The following is a 27,200-nucleotide window of genomic DNA, read 5'->3' as shown; positions in this document are numbered from 1 at the left end:
AATCCTATGCTTAAAATCGATAATACTCAACTTGAAATTAATACTATTGCTTTCCGTGATTGGTACCTGTGCAGGAGGAGCTGACGAGCAGACGACAGGAGCCTGGACAGCAGGAGCGGCTGAAGAGCTGAAGTCTCCAGACAAAATATCCAGAGCATCATCAGTATTTATCTTGGGCTGCAGGAGAAGATAAAGAGAGAAAATAAGCCGTTATTTCAATTACTAAATGTACATATTCTTTATGGCTTTTTATCCATTAATAAATATCTAACTTTTGTTGCTTAGAAATAAATTTGCCCTGGGCTCACCTCAGGTTTGGGAGCAGGCAGTTTTTTGAGATCTTCCTCTTTAAATCTGTAATCTGGAGGAAGTGTATCCTCCCTCTCTCCTACACGCACACCCTTCTCCTTTTTGACTTTGCCCTCCTGTACAAAGTAAAGGGGAAAAAGGTGAATGACTGGCTGGTCCAGACACTCCGTTTCTCCTAAATACAGATTTTTTTAAAAGGGTCCTAAACAGGACAAGTGTTTAAAAAAACAAAAAAAAAACAAATATGTGCATGGATAATTCAGTTGTACTGGTATACTATTACTGGAATAAAATAAAATATAAATATGTCACTCATAACAAAACAACACTATATGTTTTTGGGCACCACATACCGAGACAATATCCTCAGGTCTGAGTTTTGGAGACTCTGGCTTTAGTGCTTCTGTTGGCAGTGTTTCGCTGAGAGCACTGAGAGCATCCAGAGAGATGGAGTCACCCTGAGGGGTGAGAGAAGAGGAACTTCATAGGCCAGTTTTAGACAAGGCATGTTATACAGCTCTGAATGATAAATGAAAAACTAAAGCCAAAAGAAATCAGAAGGCTTTTGATTCCTCACAGTTACCTTCTCAATTTTGGGCTTTGTCTGTTGTGCGCTTACATCGACTTTTTTAGGTTGTCCCACGGGACAGACTGTTTTCTGCAGAAACGCAGAGATGGAAAAAAGGAGTGAAAACAAAGACATGAATGTAAAAGGGCACAATGACAGCCATGGTGGCAAAAATAAAAACAAAATAATATTTATTTATTTGCTTGGCAGGGAAATCCTCTATGGAAGGAAAAAAATAGTTTATGCAAAAACCCGCATTCACACCAACAGGTTTACCTCTGGTGGCTTCTTTGATGGAGGAGGGACTGGTGCATGAACTCCAGAAGCCTTAGATGAAGCCACAAACTCTCCAGAGAGTAAATCAAGAGCTGACAAATCCTCTACTTTTGCCTGAAAAGCAAAGATAAGAGTTTGAAACAAAGCACTGAAACGATGCAGTTTTATATTTTGTGGAATTTTGTAGGGACTCCAAAAAAAAAAAAAAAAAAAAAAAAAAAAAAAAAAAAGAAAAAGATGGAGGCTTTTCATTTTTAGAGATACGTGCACTGTTTATGTGCAGGAACAAATAACTGATTCACAGTGTACCTGTGTAGGAGGAGCAGAGGAGCAGACGACAGGAGCTGATGAAGAACTGAAGTCTCCAGACAAAATGTCCAGAGCATCAGCAGCGTCCATCTTGGGCTGCGGGAAGAGACAAAGTAAAGCTTAAATCAAGTTACTAAATGTTCAACAGTTGTAGATCTACGAGTTTCATAAGCTTAATGTGCTGAAGTTTAACCCATAAAGTAAATTTCCTTCAGTCTCACCTCGGGTTTTGGAGGTGGCAGTTTTTTGGGGTCTTTATCTTTAAACCTGTAATCTGGTGGAAGAGTGTCATCTCGCTCTCCAACACGTACACCCTTCTCCGCCTTCACTTTGCCCTCCTGTACATAGAGAAAGAGAACAAAATTACCGGTGAGAAAAAAAAAAAAAAAAAAGGTTATCAAAAGCTGTGAATTTAATGCTAGGGTGTAGCTTCACTCTTACAGAGACGATATCTTTAGGTTTGAGTTTGGGGGATTCAGGTTTTGGTGCATCTGCTGGTAATGTGTCGCCCAGAGCACTGAGAGCATCCAGAGACATGGAGCCACCCTGAAGACAGAACAGGATTTATCAAACTATTAAAAATAAAATGTCGGTCTAAAGAATATGAAGTGAAACAAGAACAGGAAGAAGGGCAAAAAAAGAAGAAAAATGACTCCAAACATCTTATGTCAAACCTTGTTGGTCTCTGGTTTGGTGTCCTTCCCAGCAGCAGGTTTGTGTTCTTGTGCTTTCTTCTCAGCAGAAGGAGCACCGGGCCCAGGCGCAGGAGGAGCTGCAGCCGATTCCACTTTCTACACCACACAACACAGATGGCAGTAAAGAAAAAGCCCAACTCAAAATAAATCTTGCTATTTCACTCAGTATATAACTTATGCCATGATGTACACTGTTATTTTACAGATCTCTTTAAAAAAATGATTGTAAGAAGTTCTGCTGTACCTTAGCAGTAGTTGCTGAGAGTCCAGCCTCCACCTTGGCTTTCTTATCAGTGGGAGGAGCGGGAGATTTCTGCAGCAATCACAAAACACCATTAAAACTGGATATTAGATTTTATACAGTGGTGTCACTGATCGAGACAGAGCTTACCTGCAGAGGAGCAGCTGAGGAGCAGAGAGGAGCCTGGACAGCAGGAGCTGTTGAAGCAGTACTGAAGTCCCCAGACAAAATGTCCAGAGCATCATCAGCGTCCATCTTGGGCTGCAAGGGTCGGGTCGGGCAGATATGACGTAAAGAAAGAGAAGATATTTGACATTCTTCAAGATTCCTGATATTACCCTCATAAAATGTGATGTTATGTGCATACAAAGAAAACAAACCTATAAAATCTGTAACTTTTTAAATATCAGTATCAACACTGGCCTCAAAAATCTATCATCAATAGAGCTCATCGTTAAATGAATTCACTCTGGGCTCACCTCGGGTTTTGGAGGAGGCAGTTTTTTGAGGTCTTCCTCTTTGAACCTGTAATCTGGAGGAAGCGTGTCCTCCCTCTCTCCTACACGTACACCCTTCTCGTTCTTCACTTTTCCCTCCTGTACAAAGTAAAGGGGACAAAGTGAGACATCGTCTAGCAATGGATCTTATGTGTAACTGAACTAAAGTGACTGCAGAGTTGCTGCTTAAGACAGTGCAGCTGTTTGTGCCTCTTACCGATACAATGTCCTGAGGTCTGAGTTTGGGGGGTTCAGGTTTTGGTGCATCTTTTGGTAGTGTGTCACACAGAGCACCGAGAGCATCCAGAGACATGGAGTCACCCTGAAGAGAGAACATGGCGTTTATGACAAGCTAATGACACCCGTGTTGTTTAACCTCATCTCCTGCATCTCACCTCACTGGTCTTGGGCTTGGTGCCTGCTTTGGTATTCAATCCAGCCTTGACAGAGACATCGGGAGTGGTTTTATCCATCTTGGCTTTCTTATCAGCAGGAGCAACCGCAGGAGATACCGCTTTCTACAAGAGCAAACAGACAAATGTTTTAGTTTTCACTGATCCATGCAGAATAACAATGCAACTTTAATCAGGTTTATTTTCAGTGTAGTAAAATTTTGGCTTTAACTTTAACAGCCATAAGAAATTTACTTATTAAAACATTTTAAGACAGAGCTAAGATCTGTAAGTAACCATTACAGTAAAAGTACCGTGCTGGAAGAAGAGAGTCCAGCCTCCAGTGAGAAGTCATCTGAGACTTTCTCCATCTTAGCTTTTTTATCAGCTGGAGGAGCCGCCATAGGAGGAACTGCTGCAGGAGTTTCAGCTTTCTGCAACAAAAGGGACAGCAGGGACGAAAAGGCATCAGCCTCTGCAGCCAGACTCTGCTGTAATGACACATCAGGGACTTAAAAATGTCAATTTACCTTCACAGGAGGAGGTGCAAAGTTCGCAGGGCCAGCAGAAGAGGCACTTATAGTCTCAACATGTGCCTTTTGCTATTTATTTTATTGATGGAAAAAAAACAAAACACAATGAGACTTTTTAGACCTTTAAGACAAAAATGATATTATTGGAGCCAATGCAGTCTACAGCACAGGTGCCATACTAGGAGTGTGCAGCACATACATCAAATGGAAGTAGCAGCTAAGTGCTTCATGCTTAAAGACTGACCTCTTGTTTCTTGGGTCCAGGCTGACCAGTTGATTTAAAATCAGCTGAAAGGGAATCAAGGGCCGCGTCTGTGCTCAGTGGTTTCTGAAATGAAAAATACTGTGCGTTACACCAACCTAAAATAACTCAGTCAGAAAGAATTGCTCCAAAGTTCCACTAGAGGGCATGAGTGACCAAATCAAAAGGCAAAATAATGCAAACCAGACTTGTACCAACAGTGAAGGAAAAGTACAGACACACCCTTTACATTCCACAGACGCCAAAAACTCAAATACTCTCTCTAAAGAGATGCAGGTGACACAAATCGTGTTGACTCCACAAAAATATGACCAACACAAAATTGAAACCATTAAACTCACACAGGAAGAAAGAACAGAAAGACTTGGTGAGACACTGAACCAAAAAAGCTTCTTCCATGCCAGGAGGCCAAAGTGGGAGTCGGCTATGATGCAAATGTGGGTGTGTTAGTGACTGAGTAACTATGAACACATTCCTCGGTTTAACTGGTGTATCACTGTGCGCAATGTAAGTGTGCATGTGACAGGGCACATATATTTGTGAGTGTTTGGGTTTGGTCGGACAGGAGCCAACAAGCTCAAACAGAGAAGGTGGTTTCTTAGGACAACACCCAACACATTCTCCACCCAGGAACGCGTAGATTATACGGTGGAAACAGCACTTCCTGCATGTGTGAGTTATCTGGACTACAAAGAACTGAGTTTGAAAAGCTTTACTTACAGGGACATCCACAGGTTTAGCATCTGCAGGAACTCCACCCTAGAAAGTATAAAGTAGTTTTACACTTGGTAAGAAAAATAAAATGGTGAAATCATTTAAGATCTGAAAAGGCCTTCTAATTCTAATTCTAAGTAACAAACATGCCAGTAGTAATTGTTGATTGGTTTGGTTTGTCTGCTTCTTTTTGTTTAGCAGGATCATTTTTTAATACATTGCTGATGGATTTGCATGAAAATGTTACCAAAAAAGAAATGGAGCTTGGTTTTTCTTTAAAGCAATTACATTTTGGATGTAATCTGGATTTGAGATTTTGGCAAGATTTTATATTGCAAGGTCAAATTGGACATTTCCTGCCATAGTCTCAGGAATAGGAAAAGGCTAAGACATATCCTCTTGATTTTCACATGAAAACCTCAGACTAATCTGGATCAAATATCCTTCCAGATGCAGGAGTCAGCCACTCTTGCTTCATACTAACAAGTTATCAGTCCTAAAGCTTTAATTTGGTGTCAAAGTCATGCCTGTAAAGCAACTTTGTCTAAAGAACATAAGCTAAAAGTGACAGTTTCCTACCAACATAAAGCAGTCCCTACGAATTTGTCAGTGAAGCACACAGAAGCAAAAACAAGGTGAGGTTGGGTAGAAAGTTTAGAAAGCAGTGGAAAGCGGTGCACACTGACCGTATTTTTGAATCTGTAGTTTGGAGGCAGTGTGTCGTCCCTTTCTCCACACTTCTGACCTTTCTCAGAGGTGATGTCATGCTGTGACACATGCATTACACGGTTACACACTAAAGGCCCATGCAGCTTGCTGCTCACTTTCTAAAGCATACACACACACACACACACTCCAACATGTATGCTTGCACACTGTGGCTATGCTATACCTCTTTGACCTCTGGCCCCGTGAACACAGGCTCTGGGCGAGCGAACGGATCAGTTGATGGTAGTATGTTGGCCAGCTCATCAATTGCATCCACCGGAGGTGCCTGCGCATGCAACACAGCTCAGCACACAAGCGCAAGCGACATGCTTTTTAAAGGAAACTAGCACTGCTACATTACGTCTTTACCTGTTGGGCTCCTTTAGCTGCTGTGGATGTAACCTCCGCCTGAACCTGCAACACAGATCCAGAATCAGGCCACAGACCTTAACAACACAATATATCCATTGTGCTATTAGGAGTAAGGCATCATGAAATTATCAGCCATAAAAAAAAAGAAATCCCAACTCTTTCTTAGTTAATTGCTTTAATGAAATGACTTTTCTTCTTTAGAATTTCCAGAAAAAAAAAATGTTTGATGGGTGTGAAAAATTCCTGCTAGCCATGACAACACCTCATCACAACATCCTCATTCATTCATTAAACACAGAGACCGAGAGGATGAATTGAATTGAATGCAAAATCATCACTGTGCAGAGTATACGGAGGGCAGAGTTGACACACAGCCTCTGCCATGTTTGGCTTCAGGAACATCTACCTTTGTTTGCGCTGATTTAGCTTCTTCCTTTTTGCCTTGCACAGACACATTTCCAGCCGCAGCTGTGCCTGCTGCAGCTGGCTTTGATGTTTTAGCAGGATCAACTTTAGGAACATCAGCTTTGACTGCTGTGGCAGCAGTGGCACTCTAAAATACAACAAGATTTGATTCTATTACAGGCCAAGTTCATGTCAAGTAAAACTGCAGATCTGCTACATACATGCAAAACACCCAAAGAAACAAATGAAAGACAGGAAGTCACTTTAGGAAAAGAAAGCCTCCACCAACTTCTTTCATCTAGAAGTGTTGTGCAATGAAACTGGGGTCAGAAGGGACATGAGTAAACTGTATGCCTCTCCTCTTCATTTGTTTTTTCCTCACTGACTCGGAGTGATGATGCATGCGATGTTGCAAATGGACGGGCGTCGACTATGACGAAATGCAACAACGAGCAGAGGCATGCTGAGCAAAGAGCTGCAGTGTAAAGAATGAAAGTCCTTGTTCTTCAAAAAAATAAAAATCCGAAAAGGAATTCCAGGAAACCCCTAAAGCTAATAAGGTATCTGGACAGTCTCAAGTAAGCACAACCCCAAAAAACCCGATAAGACTGCAAGGAAGAAAAAAGAAGAGCGAAAGGCAAGTAGGCCTTGAAAGATACACCCCAAGAGTCATGGAGGCAGTGAAGACTCAGAGTGGCATTAGTAGTCAGGCTTATACCTTAGCCGTGTCCTTAGGTGACTCTTTAGGAGCGGCCACAGAAGTGGCTGCTGCAGTGCCAGCAGTGGGAGGAATTGTAGGTGCGACTTTGGCTTGGGAGACAGGTGCAGTCTACAAACATGTCGCCAAATGATTACTCAAAAACACAAGGAAGCCAGTAGATGTACTGACACCGTGTAGATTTTTAAAGTGTTAGTGAAAACGAAGCAGAAGAACATTTACACTGATCACTGGTCAGCTCAGTCACAGTTACCCAAAAGATCTCAAAATAATACGAGGCCTGAGACTGATGACCAGTGATCAGTAAGGGTTCAGATGCTGGAGCTTTTTCATGCCTTAATCACCTTGAACTTTGGGGATTTATTTGCATTCATGAAATATTCAAATACCTCACACACAGTTCACAAAATTTCTAATAAAATAATACAAAAAAAAACATTATCATTTAAAAGATTGTTGGATTAAAGCAAAGAAAAAGCACTAGCTAGAGTTTTGGCCATGATGGCATTACCTTTAACACCTCTCTAGTAGCACCACTTGCCTCTGCAAACGACATGTCAATAACAGTAGCACCGGCCAGCGTAGTGTTAGTCTACAATCGAGAAGCATGTGTTTAAAGAAAGTGAAAAGAGACAGTTATTCTTTAAGTTAGTGTCACAGTTTGTGAGGAGCATTCATCCCATGCAGGTCATATCAGATCTTTTATGGTGGCACGGTGACAGTCCAGCTTCTGATGCAAGATGAGTGAACGGCCGTGCCAGAAAGACGTCACAGACAGACAGGTAACGGTGATGACCAAAGATGAAGCGCGTAAAGAGATGACTAGTGATGAGCACACATGAGGTGCTGAGGCCAAAAGAAAGAAGCAGAGATTCATGTTATGTCACGCCAAAGCGCTCAAAGCCTCCACCACTTTTATTCATACCCGCCAGAGTTTATCTACCTCTGGTTTGGCTTTAGGTGCCGCTTTCCCTGCTGTTGCAACATTAGAGCTTCCTCCTGTTGTCGTGGTAACCGCCCCAGGCTTTGTAGCCATTCCAGATCCCGATGTTGGCGTCTGCAATGCACCAGGTGAGGAGAAGTTGATCAACTGCAATTTTTTACAGCTCTATGGATGCTAGAATTGCCTGTGTGCTTGGCTTTGCACATGAAAGCTAGTTAACTTATCGTCAAGAGCGCCACAGAGTCTGTGAAACCTACTATAATATATCTTAGCCTGATATCTTAAAATGACATCTTCTTGGTTACGCTTGAGGGTGGGGAGCAATTAGATATGTGGGTGATTGCAACAATACTCAGTTTCATAACGTAGCTCCGCACATCAGTTGGTAATGTGACTGTGGTTCCATGTTTTATACCTTCTATTGCTTAAAGGAAGGCATCACCAACTGATTTAAGCCAAAAGGACACATCCTCAGCAGAAATACTGATGCGACTGCTAGCAAGCTGGCTAGCAGCATTATCGTTTCACGTGCTGTTGTATTTTTTGGCATTTATATGTGTTAAACTGTCATACTCACTGTAGAAGAATGTATTATTATGTGCAATCAGGGACTTAATAAGTTAAAAATGTTCACAAAATGCCATGGCTAGCATGACAATCCCGGTCAAATGTGATTGTCATTTCAGGTAATTGCGCAACTTGCAACACTGCTATGCCATTACGTGTACTACAGGGAATTGTGGTAACAAAAGTATCCAAATTGAGATGTAGTAAATCTTTCAGCCTTTTTTGCTTCCATTATAACCTGCTTTTTCTGAAAGTCATTAAACTTGCAGAAAAAGCAACACACAAGTAAGATTCCATATTTGTAAGGTTAATAGGTGAACATTATAGTTGTGTTTTTATGTGACAAGAAACTGGCTAATAATAAATACCATACATTCTGCAGGGACATTTTTTTTTTTTTATAGCATAGTAGATTATCTTTCCCATTGCACATGGACACTGAAACATAAGCAGTTGTACTTTACTGTGGCAAAGAAAAATGTTGTGGAAGAAGACCCAAACTGTCACCTCCAGATGAAAGGGAATGGAGCAGGATGTTAAGGAACAACCTGTGAACCAACAGGCTCAAGCCTGCCTTCAGCTGGAAACTGCTGTGACACCAGTGTTATTGTCCACGGTGATGTGAAATTTATGTAGTTGTCATGGACAAGCTAAATGCCTTCTGGAGAAAGAGTCTCATTTGTCCCATAAAACCTATGAGACAAAGATGAACTATTTGGCCACAAGAGGTATGTTTGGAGGAGTAACCGCTTTCCTAAAATACTATATCTGCTGTTGAGCATGGTCCTGAAGCAACACACTCCAGAGCTGTTATGGTGCCAGTGGTACTCGTACATTGCATGAAGTAATAATAAAGAATTCAACTTAACCTCAAGTCAACAGCTAGAAGATTGACACAATTGTTGTTTGGAATGAATAAGACAAGTTAACATTAAGCTTCTCAAATGGTCTCTCCAAAGCAGCCACCTCATCCCAATTCTTCTTTTTTTTAAGTCATTAAATATATGTGCTGTGCAATCATGCAAACCTGGAAACCGTTTACCTACAAAATGCTGATGTTTGCAACATTTTTTCTACCAATAGAGTTCATATACATGCTAATATAGTTACATTCCACTTAATTTATGAGTTCCTGATTGAAATACTGATGAAGTCTTTTAACATTTCCATTAGTCTTCCCTGGAGAATATTCCAGTCAGCATTCAAGCAGCAGTTTGACAACCTTGGTTTGCGAGCAGCATTAATGGGTTAAACAGGGTGTTACCTGCCTTGAGTTTGAAGGAAGGAAAAGGAAAATGTTCTTTTTGCTATTAATCAAAGAGCTGTGCTGGAACAGGAAAGAAAGTAACAATGCTAGAACAACAGAAAATGCTGGGGGGTCAGGGGTCAAACTGGCAGTCAACAAATGAGTTTCTTTTGACAGACTGAGGGAGGAGGAGAAGAAGTTAAACAGCATTACAGGGGAATGTCTAATACCTCAAACTGTGCAGGCTTTCCAGTAGAGACCTGAGCTGCCGGTTTGGGTGTTGTCTGGCTGGACTGCGACTGCAGAGAGAAAGAGACAGAAGTCAAATATGTGCAGGGAACACAAGAAACCACCCAGCAACATGTTGATTTCACAACAGCAATATTTTTGGAAAACAAAACATTCCAGAAGACTTATTTCTGGATAAAGCTGAAATCGTAATCGTTACAGGTTCAGGTCAATACAGTCTCGTTTTCAAGTTGAAAAACAAACATGGGGAGAAATGCAGGACTGTAAACTGCTCACAAACACACCCATCACACAGCAGTCAGAATTGTTTGATTTAAGTCCTACATTCCTGATTGTGGGGTGGGACTGTTTGACAGCAGTGCGTCAACGAGACTGTCGTCTGTGGTCACCTTAGAAACTGACAACAAGAATGTAGGATTCACAAGTTCATCTCCAGCCAGTGGCATCCAGTGCAAGCTGAACGCTAACATGGCTCACATTTTTCTGCTTAAGGAACCAGGAGAGATCGGCCTTTGACTCCCGTGGCTGAAGACATGCAGCCAGTATTCACACACATGCATACTGGATGGAAGTCATATTTGTTCTGCACTGCACTTCTTCACATAGAAACAATTAGTCATACTGTATCACTGATGCTTTGATCTTTGTGTTAAATTCCCCATAGCTGAGCTGTAATAAAACAATCTATAGAAGCCGTGTTACAACGCATGGGATATTATTACTTTTTATCATGTGTACTAATCAAAGCAAACTTTCCTGGAATGATAGTTGCAGGACCCATGGTTTATCTGTGGGTGCACAGCAGTAGTTTATCATTTAAAACTGTCATCTGAAATATTGATCAGTTATTAGCCTGTTTTTTACAGTACTGGAAATCCTTCTGCAAGGTGGAATGTCATAAAGATCATTGTTCTTAATACATTTGAGAGAAATATACAGGCCTTTAGAAGCAAATAATGTTTCATTTTGTTTTGTTTTTTTAAACTGCAAAAAATGTACAAGAAGTAAAGCCTTACACTACTACTCAGTTTGCCCCAGTGACCTTTATCTGGATAAGGATCGCACGTCAATGAAAAGGTGTTACTGCAAGCAGAATGCACTGGGATTGGAATCTGACCCGATCAGCCCAGTCACATTTGGAGATGGACTCTGTAAAGCCAACTCTCGGGGTCATCTAAATCGCACTCTTTGCGTTTACTCGCACAGGCTCCAGAAAGCTACAGGTAATATATCAGCACAACCTCGAAACGTAGAGCGGAGACAGTAGCACTGCTCCCCTGGACTGTTTTTCCTGTTTGTGCAGTCATTAAATGTGAGGCTCATCCAGACGCCTTGATTCTACCTGTAATAAGCTTCACAATATTGTGAAGATTGTGCTTTTAGTCTAAAATATGCAACAGTGTACAAAAATAAACTTTCTTTTGTTAACAATTATACATGTTGCGCACGTAGTCCAGTATTTTGGAAGCATATACTGATCTCCAGGTGGAGCACAGTTTGCTGCAGAGCCCAGCCCAGCTCTTTTCAAGGTGTTGTGAATACAGAGCAGTGAACCTCCACCCTGTTTAATAGTGCTGTCCGTTTCACATTCAGCTCCATATATTGTATGCAGTTGTATCATTGTAGACTCAGACCCAGCCCAGCCTGTCGGCGAGCATTACTGTTTTGTTTTTTTTCCCCCCATTTGTTCATAATAATAATCATAATAAAAGAATAAGAGAAGTGCACAGTAGTGCAAGTATCCATAACAGATTAACAGATACAATTCTGTGGGGAAAACCCCCCCAACTATATCTTCCAGTTATTATGCTACTTCTAATCACACGTAAGCTTCTGAGCGAGTTAACCAGCTATGCGTCCTCTTTTACAGCTACACAGGTAGGATGGAGGTAAAGCACATATGTATGCTTGTGAATGACAGTCAAGGTAAATAACATACAGAGACAGAGGACATGTGAATCATCTGCATTTGGTGAACTCTGAGTTAGTAATGATTGCAACTTGGCATAATCAATGATTTCCTCACGTGCTCAAATAGTCACACGGGCTCACAAAGTCATAATCCAGGTCGTGGTTAGCACACACAAGTCACATGCCTTCTGCCTTTCACACTTTTCAGATATGAACTGACAGCTTTAAGAGTCAACTTCATATTATTTAGATCGAGAATAAAAAGGAAGTGGCACAGAGGAGGAAGTGAGGTCACAAGCAGCCAAGGGGAAGTTGTGTTGATCCCGTTACCACTGTAAATACTGAACGTTGCCAAGTTACTTAAATAACCAAGAAACAGATGAGCTGTACTGCATGATGTGTCAGGCGCATTTTGCTGCATGTGAGACAACAACTCCACAAGCTTGGATTTTCACGACAAAATGATAAAAGTAGCATTGGATATTTGAAGCCTTGTATTCTCATGGCAGTGATCTGTTCTGGAAGCAGAATTTGCAAACATCTATAGGAGCACAAGAGATTGCTGAAAACTTCTAAAACTAATAGAGACACACTCAAGCCATTCTAGTGGCGCTAGCTTTTATTTAGTTCTTTTAATGTGCCTGCAGTGTTTGATTCAACACAGGAATAATTTAAAGAAACAGTGAAAAGCACCTCTAATTCCATTTGATTAAAGATGTTTAGGCAATCACAGTATTGACTTCCCCCTTCTTATCTACAAAAGGTATTTTGATGTGTCATCAGAGTAATCATACTGACCACATGAATGACATCATTACTTCATCAAAACTTTCTTTTGCAGAAGCGTACATTATGGCAAACCCTATAACAGATTTGTGAGTTACAACAAAGAGTAACACTGTACAGATCAGAACAAATGACATATTTCCATATCACTGTATAAATTAGATTCATGTCCATGCGCTTTTGCATTTACCTCATGAGGGATTCTCTGTTGAAACTATTCTTCAAAACCACACGCAAACAGGTGACTCATCACCACTGCAAAACTCCGACAACACCGACAGATGCCACTTGACAAAGGCCAGGAAGCACGACCCGCTTTTATAATTGTACAGTAGGCAAACAGACAGAGCTCTTAGTTCATTTCCAATCGATTAAAAGAAGCAATACACTGAAACATTAAGTAGTAAATAGTTGAGCTCCATCAGTATGTTTACAGTGTCAATATCAGACGATCATGAAAACATTTATTAAAGAGATAAAAAGAAATATCCTCTTAAAAGGAAGCTAACACTGGAAGATGCTACAAAAAAAGAAAGGATTTCTACTGTAAAATAAAAGTGAACAAAGATGACGAGGGCAGAAAGCTGCACTACGGTTAGGAATCAGAAGGTTAAAAAAAAAAAATCATCAACTTTAACTCAAATAAAATAAAACCTGAAGCATGAAACATTTTGTGGATTAGTCCTACTCACTGATTTAGGTAAATTAAAAACAAATGTTTGTGTGTAACCTCTGTGTTCACCTGAGACCAACACAAACTCTCAGGAAGTCTGTAGTGACTCCAGACTTCTGCATTCCTACATTCCTCATGACTACGGCAGCAGCAGACACACACTGCAAGTACACGTACACTCATTAGGTACTGGGTTAAACCCACTTTCGACTTTAAAACTGCCCTAATTTTTCACGCCATTGACTCAAAGAGCTGGAGTTTTTCCCTTTTAAATTTTGATGCATATTGACATGATAGAATCAATATTGTTTCAGAACCTCTTGACAAAGAGAACCCAAGTGTGTTCACTCACATTCGACAACGAGTGGGGGGAAAGGACCACTTTCTTGGTTAACACAAACCACAACGCACCACAGAAAGAAAGGAAGTAGCAACAAGTCTTCCCACAGAGCAGACACATTTGGATCAAACATAGTAGACACAGTTGTTTTCTACAGACCAGGTGTTCCATAAATGTCATGAGCCGTGCTCGACGTGGTTTATAGCAGGTGCTGAGTCTTCCAGATGTGCTCGGTATTTGGTCGACCTGTGGCTCATTTGAAGCTGCCTTATGGTGCCATGAGGTCAGGCAGTGTCAAATGTGGCCCAAACACGATTGCAGATGCTGGCCACATTTTTTCTGGGTTATAGTTTCAGAATCATTTTTTGGGAGGTATTTACTAATTTTACCAAACAACCGGAAGAGGCCTAACATCCACTCTTAGGAAATCTCTGCCGTCTTGATAAAGTATTTATTGTATTGATCTGAGTACATATTGGACTGTGTGAAAGTAAAGTGAAGTTGATGGAGGTGAGTTATAAGCTGTATACGTGGAGCATACTGCACAGCAAAACTTAAAAGGTCCAAATGATCAATAGTGCCTTTATCAGAAGATGCACTCAATAGTAGAACTGACAGTATGCAGGATGTCACTTGCCATTCTGTCCAGCCTTAAGTTTTGGCTCATTCTTTATACACACAACATGTATACAAGTTTGATTTAAAAAAAGCCAATAGAACAGAAATAACCTTTGCACGCATCATATATGAAAACTGTGCAGATAATACAAACTTTATGAGACCTTCTTTGGTTGAACCCGTGACAGTGAACTAACTTCTGTAGCTTGTGATGTTGTCTTCTTAAACAGCACTCTGTGTTTCTGTTATGCAGCACAGAAATGCACAAGACAGTAAAAGAAGGGGGGGGGGGGGCGTGTCATAAAAATGATGCAGGGTTCCAAATTTAGTCGAAGCGTGGAAAAGACTCAATAGTTAGCATGGATGTGCTTTGCAAAGGACATATTGATTTTGTCAGACACATACAGTACATACAGTAGACTGGGATTCGGTGCAGTTGTAGTCTGAAACACAACAGCGCATATAAAGATCGTGATATGTGGGCATATGTTGTTGAATCTTTTATTCCATGTAAGACACATGACGTATGCAAACACTGACATGCCGTCCATGTCCATAGATAGAGCCACTGGGTAAGCAGCGAGGACACTGCCTGACGTAGTTGATAACGGGACACCAGTAACATCATGGTCATTCTGAGAGAGCTAGACGCAGTGCTGGGCATAGTTTAAGTGAGTGTGTCCAAAATAGATGCAGCACTTTAGATCTACACCATTTCTGTCACATGACTTGGGCCAGCAGTGACAGTGTGGCAAGGGCGGCGCACTGCCATCTGAAACCAACAGGTTTTGGTAGTCTTTCAATTTAGCACGACAGGAAACTGCCTGTCAGCTTGAGGTTTATTGCTCAAGTCTTTTGTCTACTGTCAGATATGAATGATAGAAAAACACACGCAGGCATGAAACGCCAAGACTGCACTCCATATTGTGCATTTGTCACTAGTCAAGGAACAATGCAGTACATATATCCAGGCCCTACCAAACAACAGGGACTGAAGCAGTAGCTTTGCCCTCTTATGAAAACTGATGACTAATGCTGGCCCCACCCAACACACCACAGACACGCATATGTGAAAATGGCTGGAAACGACTCCTCAGCTTTCTGTTTTAAAATAGCACTGGCAACTTGTGGAAAAAAGGTCAATAGTGATAAGTGGCTCACGTCTGACCAGTGGTGGAAATGACGAAAGCTGCAGTCAGCTGCGTAACAAGGAAAGAAAGTGGTGCAATAGTGTGAAAGTTAAGCGTTTCAGTTTTAGCACAGAGCTGCAGCAGGAGGAGCATTATTGCTGGAGGGCAGATTTCAAGAGAGCTGGGTGAAATCAGGAGTAATGGCGTTGGCTAAACGTACTTTAAAAGGCAACCTGTTCTGATGAGGTGGTGACGCATTTAACTGTCACATCAGGCGAGGACAAGAAACAGGACAACCATGGCAAAATTACAACTGCAGCCAAACAAAATCCTAATCATACAAGACAAACAAACCAACCCTTGTGCTTCAGTGTTTGTACTGCATTTTCCCATCAGGATTATTGTATCACACGTTTACAGTGAGAAAACCCAGTATGGAGAGCACAAAAAGATGATATAAAGCCATAAAGAGCCAGGTGTCAACCTTGAATGCCACATACATAAATAGTAATGAAACATTTGATTGCTGGTCGTTCACGTTTACTTGGAACAAAGTTTTTGTTACACTAGCAACAACTGCTCTCAAGGCCCATTTGAGAGAGACTAACACAAAAATCTTTAGTCCTTTAGTTCCATAATTTGAGGCTTAAAGGGAAGCACGCTGATCTTACCACAACATGAAGGATCACATGAGCGATAAACTGTCAAATGCTGATCTGAACAAACGTTCTGCTACACACCAGCCACCAAAGTGATGTGACAGGTATCAAACAGGAAGCTTCTCCACGCAAGCATTTACAAAAGAGCAAGCATAAAGGGAAATACCATCCAGATACATACCATAGGTCAGACTGTGAGTGTGTATCCTCTTTAAATGTTGCTGTGAATACTACCAAGAGGCTCTCTTCAGGCTGCTTAACCTAAGACCCCTGCTTTAGGAACACTTTAGTTCGAACTTTATGTCATGCACACGCACACATGTAAACACATACACACACCCAGCAGTGAAAAACTTGCTACCCCGCCCTCTTTGAATCAGCACAACAAGACACCGCTGCATCAGGCTCCACCCCTTCATCCAACATGGCAGAGCAGGCTCGGTCGGATTGGGCAGCTAAACACATGAAGCCCCACCCACTGCTCGATGCGTGCCAGGAAAACTGAACAAGCTTTGGGTCGGGCTGGGCTAGGTGAAGACGCATGATGCAGCTCAGCACGCGATAGCCTGCATCAAGCCGGAAGAGGTGAAGAAGAGAGAAAGAGTTGAGGGGTGACGAAGGAAAGTCGATTTTCTGCAGCAGTGCTTTGGCAGGAGTCTGGGTGTGTCGGGTAGACTCACAACTTTGGAATCTAGAATGCAAAGCTACAACAAAGGCAGAAAAGAGGAGAGGGAGGGAGGAGGATCCATCACATGCAGCTCAAACCACACCCTAAGGCAGACAGAGAGGAACATTAAAATGGGGGAAAACGACAAAGTTTAAAGGGCAAGAGCAGTGATGTTCAGACATGTTTGTTTCCATCACAGGTCGTCAAAAAAGGCCCCGAACAACGGAACAGACAGGAAATACCAGCCAGAGGTTACACAGGAAATTGGGGGGACAAGAGAGGGGCAGTTTAACGCTTCCCCTTTCTTTAAACAGGACCTTTCAGCAGTGGCAGCGTTGATTGGCTGAAAGGTCAATAACTTCTAAACTTTATCCGTATTACGTTAACTTCTTCAAGCACTCCACACCGAAAAACATGTCAAACGCGTTAAGAGGCGAGTGCTCTGGAGAGCAGCGCCCCCTCGTGTCACAAAACACCAAAAGCACATAGATGAAACTTAAAAAGGAGCATTGTGTTCATGTGTGTCATCTGAAACCGTTGTGCATGCCTGTTAACTTGCAGGCTGTTGTTTGGACACAATGTCGGCCTGTATGCGTGTCGTGTTTGTTCAGTCCCAGTACTTTAATGCTGCGGTTGAAATGGGAACTCAAACAGCTCTAAATACTTTGCATTTAGACTTGGCATAAAATTTAATGTTATTATAGATGTGCTAGAAAAGAATTATAGGAAATATTCTATGTGGAAGCTGCTTTGACACAAGCATGAACAGACTTGGTTAAATATCAGCCAAAGCCAGCTGACAATCAAGCACCAGGATAATCAGCTCGAATGAAGATAAACAGCAGAGCGTAAACATGATCATGACATATCGCTGTATTCTTCGAGAGCTATAGTCTGGCTTTTATCGGCTTAGCTTCAACCATGTTTCTTTTAAAATGTCTTTATAAGAACAAGCAGACAGACTCCTGATGTCTCCTGCCCTGGCAGAAATTCTTGTGTCTGTCCTGGGACCCTTCAAAATAAATCACTTAACAGCTTTCGCCTGACTGACTCCAAAAACACACCAGAGCCTGCCCCCTTTTCTGAAAGATAACATGCTCATGTTGAATCCAAATGCCTTAGTTTGTAACCCCTGGTAACAGCTGTCTTTATTGACAACATTAGACACACCCTTTCATGGAGATCAACCAATAGAAATGGTAAACCTAGAAGCTGGAGGTTTCTAGTATAAAAGGTGGGCTCTGTTCATAGAAGTTTACAGGCAAACTTGGTGGGAGGCTGCATGGTATCACATGTCTTAAACTAAGACTTTAAGCAAAGACTAATGTGGGATATTTACATTGGCAAAAGTTTGCAGTCAAATCAATTGGAACTCTGCAGAGAGATTAGACTAGTAGAAACGTGTTTTGCCAGAAAGTTCTAGCTGTTATGAAAGAGCGTGTGAATCAGGTCTGATTAGGAGCAGGAGCAGCCATACACAATCTGTGCGCTCAGTTTTAAGTGCTTCCTTGTATCTGGTTCAAAGTGCAAATGGAAACCAGTGAGTGTTGTGCTGACTGTGCACAAACAGCCAGAAAAAAATGCAGAGGAGTGGCCTGAGGAACTTGACAAACCCTAATCGTATATTTTTTTAAATAAACACAGTGAAGTCAAATCAAAAGGATGCATTTGCTTTTGTTGAGATTAACCTAACCAAACACAACAGTTTTGCATCCCCTTTTAGCTCATTGTTTTGGCAGCAGTGTTTTCAGGAGCAACAGCCTGCAAGTTTGACCGAGGTAAATCTGAGAAACACACTTTGCTCCCAGCCAGAAGCATGACAAGTGGTCAATGCTAGCAACCAGTGGTTACTGCTTAAATAGCACACTTCTACTCGGAGCACACAAATCATTTTACTACAAGCTTCATACCACAGCACCTTGTCTATAATTTACACACACACTCGCACACATAACTTGGGATTTAGTGTCTTGTCCAAAGATACTTCAACATGCAGAGTAGAGCAGCATTCACCGGACTTCCAGTTGTAAAGCGAGCCACACTTACTGTGAAACATTTCAGTTACAGAGACATCAATAGGGACAGTTTAAAAAAAGTGAAGCAAAAAAGCTTCAGGGAAAACATTACATCTGCTCAAAGTTGCTTTATTTCTAGGAAAAGTAGAGAAATATTTATAATAATATTTTTAAAAAAAATAATATGTTAGCTTGTTGTGACTGCCAACAAACCACAGATTATTAGGTACAGGAAGTGTGCTAAATCAAGTGTCCAGATTGAGGCTATTTTAGCGAGCTGAGCTTCAGTTTCAGACTTGTATCATCTTCAGCACAGGTTTGTTTGCTTCAGCTAAAATTACTTCTGCATTAGCTTATTAGGTTCTACCATGAATTTAAACTTGTGTGTTAGCCATGCAATGATGCTATACTATACTATAACTAGATTTTCAGACAGATTAGCCAGATACAAATAGAAATATCATCACCACAAAAACTACTAAGCTATAAATGTCTCTTGCTTAGCTGCATTTCCACATTATGTCATCAATCTATCCAGCCATCCACTTCAGGGTCATGGAGGGCTAGAGCCTATCCAGAGGAAACAGCTCGACTCTGTCAGCCACATGACAGAATAAGAACAAGAACTACAATAACACGATTTAGTTGGGACTTGTCAGCAATTACCAATAATCATAGCATGCCTGCTAACATTTTTACCTCTCCTGCGTGTTTATGAGGAGCGATACTGAGAATCTCAATCATTGCATCACATTACAGTTTCCAGCAATCGTGAGTCTGCTGCCTTCACATTACTTATCCGGACAAATGTCATCTGGCTCCAAGTACAGGCTGTTGCTCGAGCATTGCAGTAAACAGACAGGAGGACGGGTGTACCAAAACGGACATAACAAAATTCAGCGAGCAACATTTAGATGAGGTGTCAAGCCAAACTGAGAGCACAGTGTCAAATCTGAAGGCACGCGTTTTGAGGAGTGATGGAAAGTAGCACCGTACCTACCAACGGGATAAACAACAACAAACTCAACAGGAAATGGAAGGCTGATTTAGCTGAGCAGGATATGTGTCAACAAAGTTTCTGTGTATATATGGTCTCATACACAGTGTGTTCCTCCACTCCAGTGCAAACTGGGCTTTAGTACCGTGGTCTGATTCTCTCCTGCATTCAGCATGTTTAAAATGATCTTTTTGAGGTGTGGCTTCAGAAGGCAGTCAGAGGTGGTTATGACGTATGAACTGAAGCAATCGGGCATTGTGTGTCATGATGTCATTAGTAACCATCTTAGTTGAACTGTTTGTGATTTGCTGAATATCAAAACATGAAAGATGGAAATTTGAGTGTCAGCATTTTCTGACAGTGGGGGCAGATAGGTGCACGCTTGACATCAGACTGTGATTTAATAACATGAGTCAGTTGTGTCTCACTGTCTCAGTGATTGCTCAATACTTTGTATTCTGGTTGCACACAGTGCTATAGTCCTTCATAACTGAACCGTACAGTGTAACTCACTGTTCAAATGCCCAACCGTAAAACCGAGGGGATCATTTCACATGACTACATCGAACTTAAAGATGAAAAATACATACGGAGGCTGAGACGTCTCAAGAGGATAAAAGTCAAAAACCTAGAATAACAAATACTGCTTAAGCCAAGCTAATATGAATAATACAACAGTAACACAGGTAACTTCAGGCAACAGGAAACAGCATGATATTGTATTTAAAGGTGCCTTATAGCGGTTCTATGAAGTGACACTTTTCATTGGGTCTTAGTTTTGTTTATCAAGCACTAGTAGCCACATGCATGATTCATTACACAGCGTTCCTACCAGCAGGGTTAGATTTTCCAACTAATAATATGTCTCAGAAAAAGAGTTCCCAGTTCTTTTTTTTAAAATAGGTAATTCATCATCGACATTCCTTATTTAAAAATAAAGAATGTGCATGATAACAGTTGTTTGTAGATCAAACTTTTTCTTTGACAAAGCAGATACAAGCTTGAGAAATGCCAGTCCAGAAATCTCTTTTTAGCTCTGTTTTTCATTTCCAACACTATTGTCTCTTTATCTTTGTCCATCTACTGAGAGCAGGTATGAAGCAGGTATTTATAGCATGTTCGGCTGCACGTTGCAACCAAGGACAGCAAGACAAAGCTCTGTGAGCGTGAACCAGAACAGTACAGCAGTGAGCCGAGTGACTAAACAATGGACTGAAACTGGCTTTTAAGATCTGTGAAGCCATCAGTTTCTGTTTAGTTTAATTTAAAGATATAAGTTCACGCTATAGTTGTAAAGCCCTCTAATGTACCACACCATGTAAAAACAGGTATGTCATGACTAACTTGCACAGTATCCCCTCCTGCCTGTTTATGCCTTTTTGTCTTTGACTTTGTTGTAATGGTTATGCATGTGCAGGCAAGATATATTTTCCCAGTGGCCATTTCCTGTTACGTTTCATGATAATGCTGCCAGACCCCAAGGGAGGGTGATCTCTTCAGCCCAGAGCTGGGAAAATGCAACACAACAAAAATGGTCTGACCAGAAGTCCAAAGGCTATCTGTGTGCAGTCGGCCTCCTGGGACACATTTATTCTTTGACCTTTAACACATAAAATGACTCAGAGCAAACGAACACAGCCCTGATAACAGAGCACTGACATGAGGACAGCCAATGCTGAACTGTCACACATCAGCATGCAATCACATTCTCTGCCAGATGAGTGAAAATTTAACAAAAGCCTGCAGCATATGACCTACATTGCATTCAACTTTAACTTGTCCAAATAAAAAACAGAGCACTTAAGCTCATTCCAGCTAAACACACCCTTTCAGACAGCTCCATCTGCAGTTTTGGATTATCACAGGAGAATGCTATTTAGGGTGGGAGCCTTCACAAAGAAAAAACTGGTATATCCTTCAAAACAACCATTATCACTTATAGGAGTCTATCAGTTTCCCATGTAGTTTGATGGTTTAAGCACCTCATAGCAAATACTGGAGGCCTTCGTGCAGCCTTGGTTTAATATCCCACTACAGTAGGAACACTGAACTCACAGAGGCTGACCGGGAGCCTCAGACATTCCAGCAGAGAGAGAGTGTGGCTGGATTTGGACTGGCTCCAAGACAGTTTTCCTCCTTGTGTGAGTTTCCCTTATAAGTCCTTTGTTAAACATACAGTACACAAAAGACTAGGACAGCTAACAAAACAGTAACAGCAGACATGCTTTTATATCTATAGAGATGGGGGTCACAAACAAAACAAAACACACGTGGACACTTTTGTTACTCAGCACAAACCATTACACAAGCACACAGACACACTTTTACTACACACCTGCTCCTCCACTGCCACATCCTGCAGAGCCGGGGTGTCCCGTGGGCCTCGGATCCAGCTCAGTATCTGACCCATGTTGGCTGAACGTGTCGTTTGTGTGAGTGTGTGTGTGTGCGCGCGTGTGTCAGCCTCTGCCTTGTCTGTCGGCTTGCAGCATGTTTCCCTGCATCAAACGGGGAATGGACCCAGACAGAGAAAGGGGGAGGGCAGAAGGACTAAAATGGGCGTAGTCAGGGAGAAGAGGATCTGATGTGGAAGTCACAACCGGGAGGGGCGTAACTCTCCGGGCTATACTAGGAAGTGAGCTGACCATGGGCTGACACCCACTTAAAGGGGGGCAACATGTGAGCTTCTGCTTGGGGAAATAGATCCAGCTTTAACGCACACGGGGGCACACATGCACGAAGATATGCACGCAGTGGTGTTAAAAAATTTACTCAGCATACCTAAAACAGAACCGGTTTTATTTGGGACAATGTTCAAGTTACACATTAGCAAGAACACATCTAGATATATGATAGTGCACGAGCCTTGAGCACACATGGGCGCATACATCTATTCACACTGCATATATAAAACAAGAGACCAACTTTTATATTCTGCCTGTGGCAGCTATTTTCCATGACAGAAGAGGCCGAAGCTGAAATCTTCAATTCTTTTCTGTATTGCAGTAATAAAATCTGCGAAGGATAATAGCAGCAAGAGATACTGATTAGATGCAGGCTAATCTCAACATCTAGTTGAGCCAAAGAAAACCTGTCTAATGACAACAGAGGAGATTTCATCTTGTCTCTCTGCACCACGGCCTGAGCTTGTTGCTCAGTGTGTTAAAGAGGAATGTAGGGAGTGTCTCTGTGAACACATGACTGAAGCATAAAACACGGGTGTTGGGCTTCTGAAACTTCACCAGTGTGGTCCCTTTTTTCAACTTTATTAATAAGAATTATCCCAGAAGAACTGTGGAAAACATGAAAAGTAAACGGAGAAACATCGGAAGGCAATTAAGTTGCAAAGGTGATGAAAACCAATGAAAGTGCAATCCCATCCATACCTATGGGGCTGTACCTCACCTGTAAAGTGTGAGTTTATCTGTCTCTCTGGGTAGTTCTTGGGTGGGGTGTGCAAACAGTGCAGCCCCTGAGTGAATCACTGTGATGGAATCAGTTTGACAGCCAAGCCTTTCACTTTTTGAGCATTTTAACGGCACACCTTGGAAAAATATGACAATCACGCACCCTACCACTAATCACTTTAAATCAAACAGACAGAAACTGACACTCCTATTTGATCTGCAAAAAGCTACAAGTGGTGAATCGGCCCTTTATGCACAAAGCACACTTTGAGGATAATCCGCTTGTTTTCAACAATGCAATGCGATACTGATGATAACACTCTCGGCTGAGAAACCCCATCACCTCTTTGTTTTTTAAAAAGGACATAACATTGTAAATGCATACCATCTGACACTATTAAAAACAGATTAAATCAACAAACACTATGAGCTAGAGACCATCTGTACCTGTGAATATTTATATTATTGTACCTAATATATTATTGGGAAAGTACTCAGGGAGATATGAGGTGTCTCCAGGATCATATTGTGCAATGATGGTGCATGCACAGAGACACACAGGCTGTCCATAACTCATTACACACTCCCTCTGAGACTGACATATCTCTTTCAAAGTGTCAACTGATCAAACCTGCAAAACTAGCTCATCGGCCATGTGAAGCAAACTATCCGTTCCCATAACCTCACAAAAACTGGTGTGAACCTGCAGCGGTTGTGTGGCATGTGGTAGTCTTTTTTTTTAAAAAAAACTCTTTTTCACCTAGACTGAGGTTATCAGAGAATCAGCAGATAGCAGTATGCTCAACATATTTAACTGTGTCAGAAAACAAAATAGCAGATGTTGTCACCAACGTGCTGGTGTAAGAGAGCATAAAGTGGGTAACTGGACTCCCTGTGACCAAAGTGGCATTCATCTTTATATTTAGATCCACGCTGCACTTCAGTCACCTATAAGCTCCTCCTGTCTAGCTGCATCAAATGTATGGACCATGATCAGATGTCGACAGAAGCCTGTATTTTGTTTTTCTTTTCTTTTTTTTTAGAAAACAAGAATAACAGAATTTATATTGTGCTGCAGCTAAAGATACTTAAAAGCTATTGCAGGTAAAAGTGATCCTTGATAAATGGCTTCACATGTGATTCCTAAACTTGTCAGTCACAGTAAATTACTCTTAACAATCACAAACATGTACTTTTTTTTTTTTAATTTAAGTAGCAGGTTAAATAAGCGTGCAGGCTCATTGTGTCTCCTGATTTTTGGGTAACAAAAAAGACATGCAGTCCTTAAACATCTGCAGCCAAAAGCAGCACTGCCCTCAGCAGAGGGAGACAAACACAAAGAGTTGAGTTTTGTTCCCATCCATCCTGCAACTCCAACGCTTGACCCACAAAGAAAAACAAAGATAAGATAGATGTGAAATATTCAAAATGTCTGGAAAGACCACAGTCTAATTTTGAGGCTCTGATAGCAACTGCAGCTGAAAATTCAAACTGTAAATATTGTCACCTACTTGTTTGCATCTACATTAACAGGCCAGTGGGTTCAGCGGTGATTCTTTTTTACAGCTACACTTCTACTTGTATCCACTCTCAGTTACTGGGCAGTGTTGAGAGACAAAAATCACACAGCAGCCCCTATCTTTTAATGTATCCTGTGAGGTTTACATGGAGCAAAGTAGCTGACTGCATCCCCGCCCTGTTTTAACCTTGAGCTGCAGAACATTGCTGAAGGCATTGTGTCATTCAGGAGAAAATGAAGTCAGTACCTTGCCATAGTAGGACCCTGCAGTGGGATAGAAGGCTGAAGTCTGTCTACTCTTTTTGACTTCAGCTGTGCAAGGATCTGCTTTTCCATGCTACAAACACACACACACACACACACACACACACACACACACACACACACACACACACACACACACACACAACTGTTTGTTAGGGCTTTTAGGGTGAGTCAGTTGTTGGCATTAAATTAAACACAACTTCTGGACAGGAAGCAGTGATTTCAGTCTATTGTGTTACTGTGTTGGTGCCCATTTTCTTTTTCTTTTTTTGTAACATTTTTGTAATATTCTTAACTGTGAAAAAGTTCTGCTCAAATAGATTTTCATAGTTTGTAGCATTAAGGTATGTAAACAAGATAACACCAGCTCATTAATTGCATTAGTTAACATGCTAAAAATGTTCATTATTGATATGCAACAGTACCGAGACACAATAACTGGAGATAATCCAGATGTGAAACGTGAGGGCTGAAGGCCGTTTAAACAGCCACACGCCCTCATGTATGAATAGTGTTTGACAAAAAGTGGGCGAAGTCTTTTCAGCACTTTATTTCGGTTCTAACAATATCTTGTACAGCCCACAGAGCATCCAGAACCGCTCCTACACTTTCAGACTAGCTGTTCGGGTTTTCTGCAATAAAAGCACACCTGGCGTCTAAAAGGGTGCCAAGATTTACTTTGAAAGTGCTAATGCCGAGGCTCAAATAAAAGAAAGAGGGGGAAGAAGGTGAAGGGGAAAAAAGAGGGCGATGTACTCACAGTACTGCTCCAGTATGCCGCATACGCCATGAGAGAGCAGGAGGTGAAAACAACTGTCCGAAATAAAACTTCCACTCTGCTACAATGCCGCTCTCTCCTGTCTTCACTGACAGATATCTTTTCTCATACCTTGCCGAACAGAGCGCCACTCCCAGCAGACACCAAATTATCGCCACACACTTCTGTCCGGGGTGCAATTTCTGACTCAGAGAGATTACAAAAGAATTTCACTCTCTAATTTTTTTTTTCCAGTGGGATTTTCTGGTTCGCATAAACAAAAACAATCCAGCATTAACCTGTAGGCCTGGCATTAAACCACCCCACTGACTCACATCACCACACACACACGGTTATATTTCCAAAGAAGGAACTTCGTAGATCTCTATTGTGCTTGTTTCTGGCTCAGTGGTGCGCGCTACCAGGGGGGGGGCTTTACGCAATAGCCCATAGTTACAAAAGATGACATGAAAGCCTTATAGGCATTTGGCACTGGCAAATCATTCGCGACGCCGAGAAAAACCAATTACTGACATTATAAATAAATCAACGAGCCCTGAGCAATTCCTCTGCAAACGATGACACAGCCAAGCTCTAACATGTGCAGAACAGTTTCTCGCTTGAGCACATATATGGCAATGGGATGCAGTTTATCAGGTTAAATCAGTATCAACACTTCTGCAGCTTTGTCTAAGAATAATCAGCTGTGATATATCGGAGATGTTTACATCTTTAAACACATTAACTGAATTCCGCATGTCTCTAAAAACGGAAAAATCCTACCTCGTCCTTTGCTTCCTTTGTAGCTTTATGATGGCCATGGCTTCTCTTCTTATGTGGCATCTTCAAAAATCTAAATGGATGAACTTCTATTCAAAGTTTCGTTAGTGCCCTCAGTTCTCTTTGGGAAATCAAACTCTACAGACTGACACACAGCCTTTGGTTTTAATTAGGCTGCCCCTCCCGCTGAAAGAGCTTTCGTCCTTGATGATTAAAGTAGTTGGCAAAACCAGAACATTTCTCAACGTGGAGTTTATTTAATCGCGTAAGCATGTAAGGTCTCGTTGGTCTGCTGCTTTTTAGGATTTATAGTGCAGACTGGTCCAGAAACTAAGCCAAAAGTTACCCAAGTACACACAAAACTCTAATTTGATCACGTGAATGGGAAAACTCAGTGTTCAGCGGAAGTAACTGGGATCGGTTGGCATTCACAAATGTATTCTTTTGCATTTTAAACAAGTATCCAACACATTCGCTTCAGTTTGGGTGTGTGAGAGGAAACGCCCCACAGCTCCAGGAAGAGTTGACTCACCCCTGGTTATTTTTCCCTTCCCAGCAAGATGTTTTTCTTGACACAATGCTGCCCTCTGCTGGTTAAACCGAGTACAGTCTGGGTCAACACGAAGCAGCAGCAGCAGCAGGTTTGAATACAGTGTTCAGTGACGAAATTAGC

The 27,200-nt window shown here is 41.6% G+C and overlaps 1 protein-coding gene across 27 annotated transcripts in view; it reads right to left on the bottom strand.

Moving 5' to 3' along the window:
- Positions 1-26,926, bottom strand: part of cast (calpastatin) — a 30,827-nt gene extending 3,901 nt beyond the window's left edge. Inside the window, exons 1-28 of one of the 27 annotated variants that reach the window (XM_040029135.1) lie at positions 26,531-26,924; positions 24,974-25,063; positions 9,986-10,054; positions 7,943-8,056; positions 7,511-7,591; positions 7,000-7,110; positions 6,283-6,429; positions 5,874-5,918; positions 5,689-5,790; positions 5,483-5,563; positions 4,803-4,841; positions 4,065-4,148; positions 3,818-3,883; positions 3,602-3,721; positions 3,291-3,413; positions 3,113-3,217; positions 2,878-2,994; positions 2,549-2,659; positions 2,402-2,470; positions 2,137-2,253; positions 1,904-2,008; positions 1,684-1,800; positions 1,463-1,558; positions 1,154-1,267; positions 893-967; positions 663-767; positions 309-425; positions 67-177 (exon numbers count right to left, since the gene is read on the bottom strand). In XM_040029135.1, the coding sequence (XP_039885069.1) occupies positions 67-177; positions 309-425; positions 663-767; positions 893-967; positions 1,154-1,267; positions 1,463-1,558; positions 1,684-1,800; positions 1,904-2,008; positions 2,137-2,253; positions 2,402-2,470; positions 2,549-2,659; positions 2,878-2,994; positions 3,113-3,217; positions 3,291-3,413; positions 3,602-3,721; positions 3,818-3,883; positions 4,065-4,148; positions 4,803-4,841; positions 5,483-5,563; positions 5,689-5,790; positions 5,874-5,918; positions 6,283-6,429; positions 7,000-7,110; positions 7,511-7,591; positions 7,943-8,056; positions 9,986-10,054; positions 24,974-25,063; positions 26,531-26,590 (2,691 nt within the window). In that variant the 5' untranslated portion in view covers positions 26,591-26,924. Of the gene's footprint in view, positions 1-66; positions 178-308; positions 426-662; positions 768-892; positions 968-1,153; positions 1,268-1,462; positions 1,559-1,683; positions 1,801-1,903; positions 2,009-2,136; positions 2,254-2,401; positions 2,471-2,548; positions 2,660-2,877; positions 2,995-3,112; positions 3,218-3,290; positions 3,414-3,601; positions 3,722-3,817; positions 3,890-4,064; positions 4,149-4,802; positions 4,842-5,482; positions 5,564-5,688; positions 5,791-5,873; positions 5,919-6,282; positions 6,430-6,999; positions 7,111-7,510; positions 7,592-7,942; positions 8,057-9,985; positions 10,055-16,302; positions 17,067-22,135; positions 22,568-24,973; positions 25,064-25,750; positions 26,129-26,530 lie in introns of those variants that run through there. The other 26 variants (XM_040029134.1, XM_040029136.1, XM_040029137.1 and 23 more) reach the window with 26 other exon arrangements.
- Positions 26,927-27,200: the final 274 nt, after the last annotated feature.

Source organism: Simochromis diagramma, unplaced genomic scaffold (genome assembly GCF_900408965.1).
Source record: "Simochromis diagramma unplaced genomic scaffold, fSimDia1.1 OVJJ01000483.1, whole genome shotgun sequence".
NCBI lineage: Eukaryota > Metazoa > Chordata > Actinopteri > Cichliformes > Cichlidae > Simochromis > Simochromis diagramma.
This window is presented reverse-complemented; position numbering and strand designations above follow the sequence as displayed.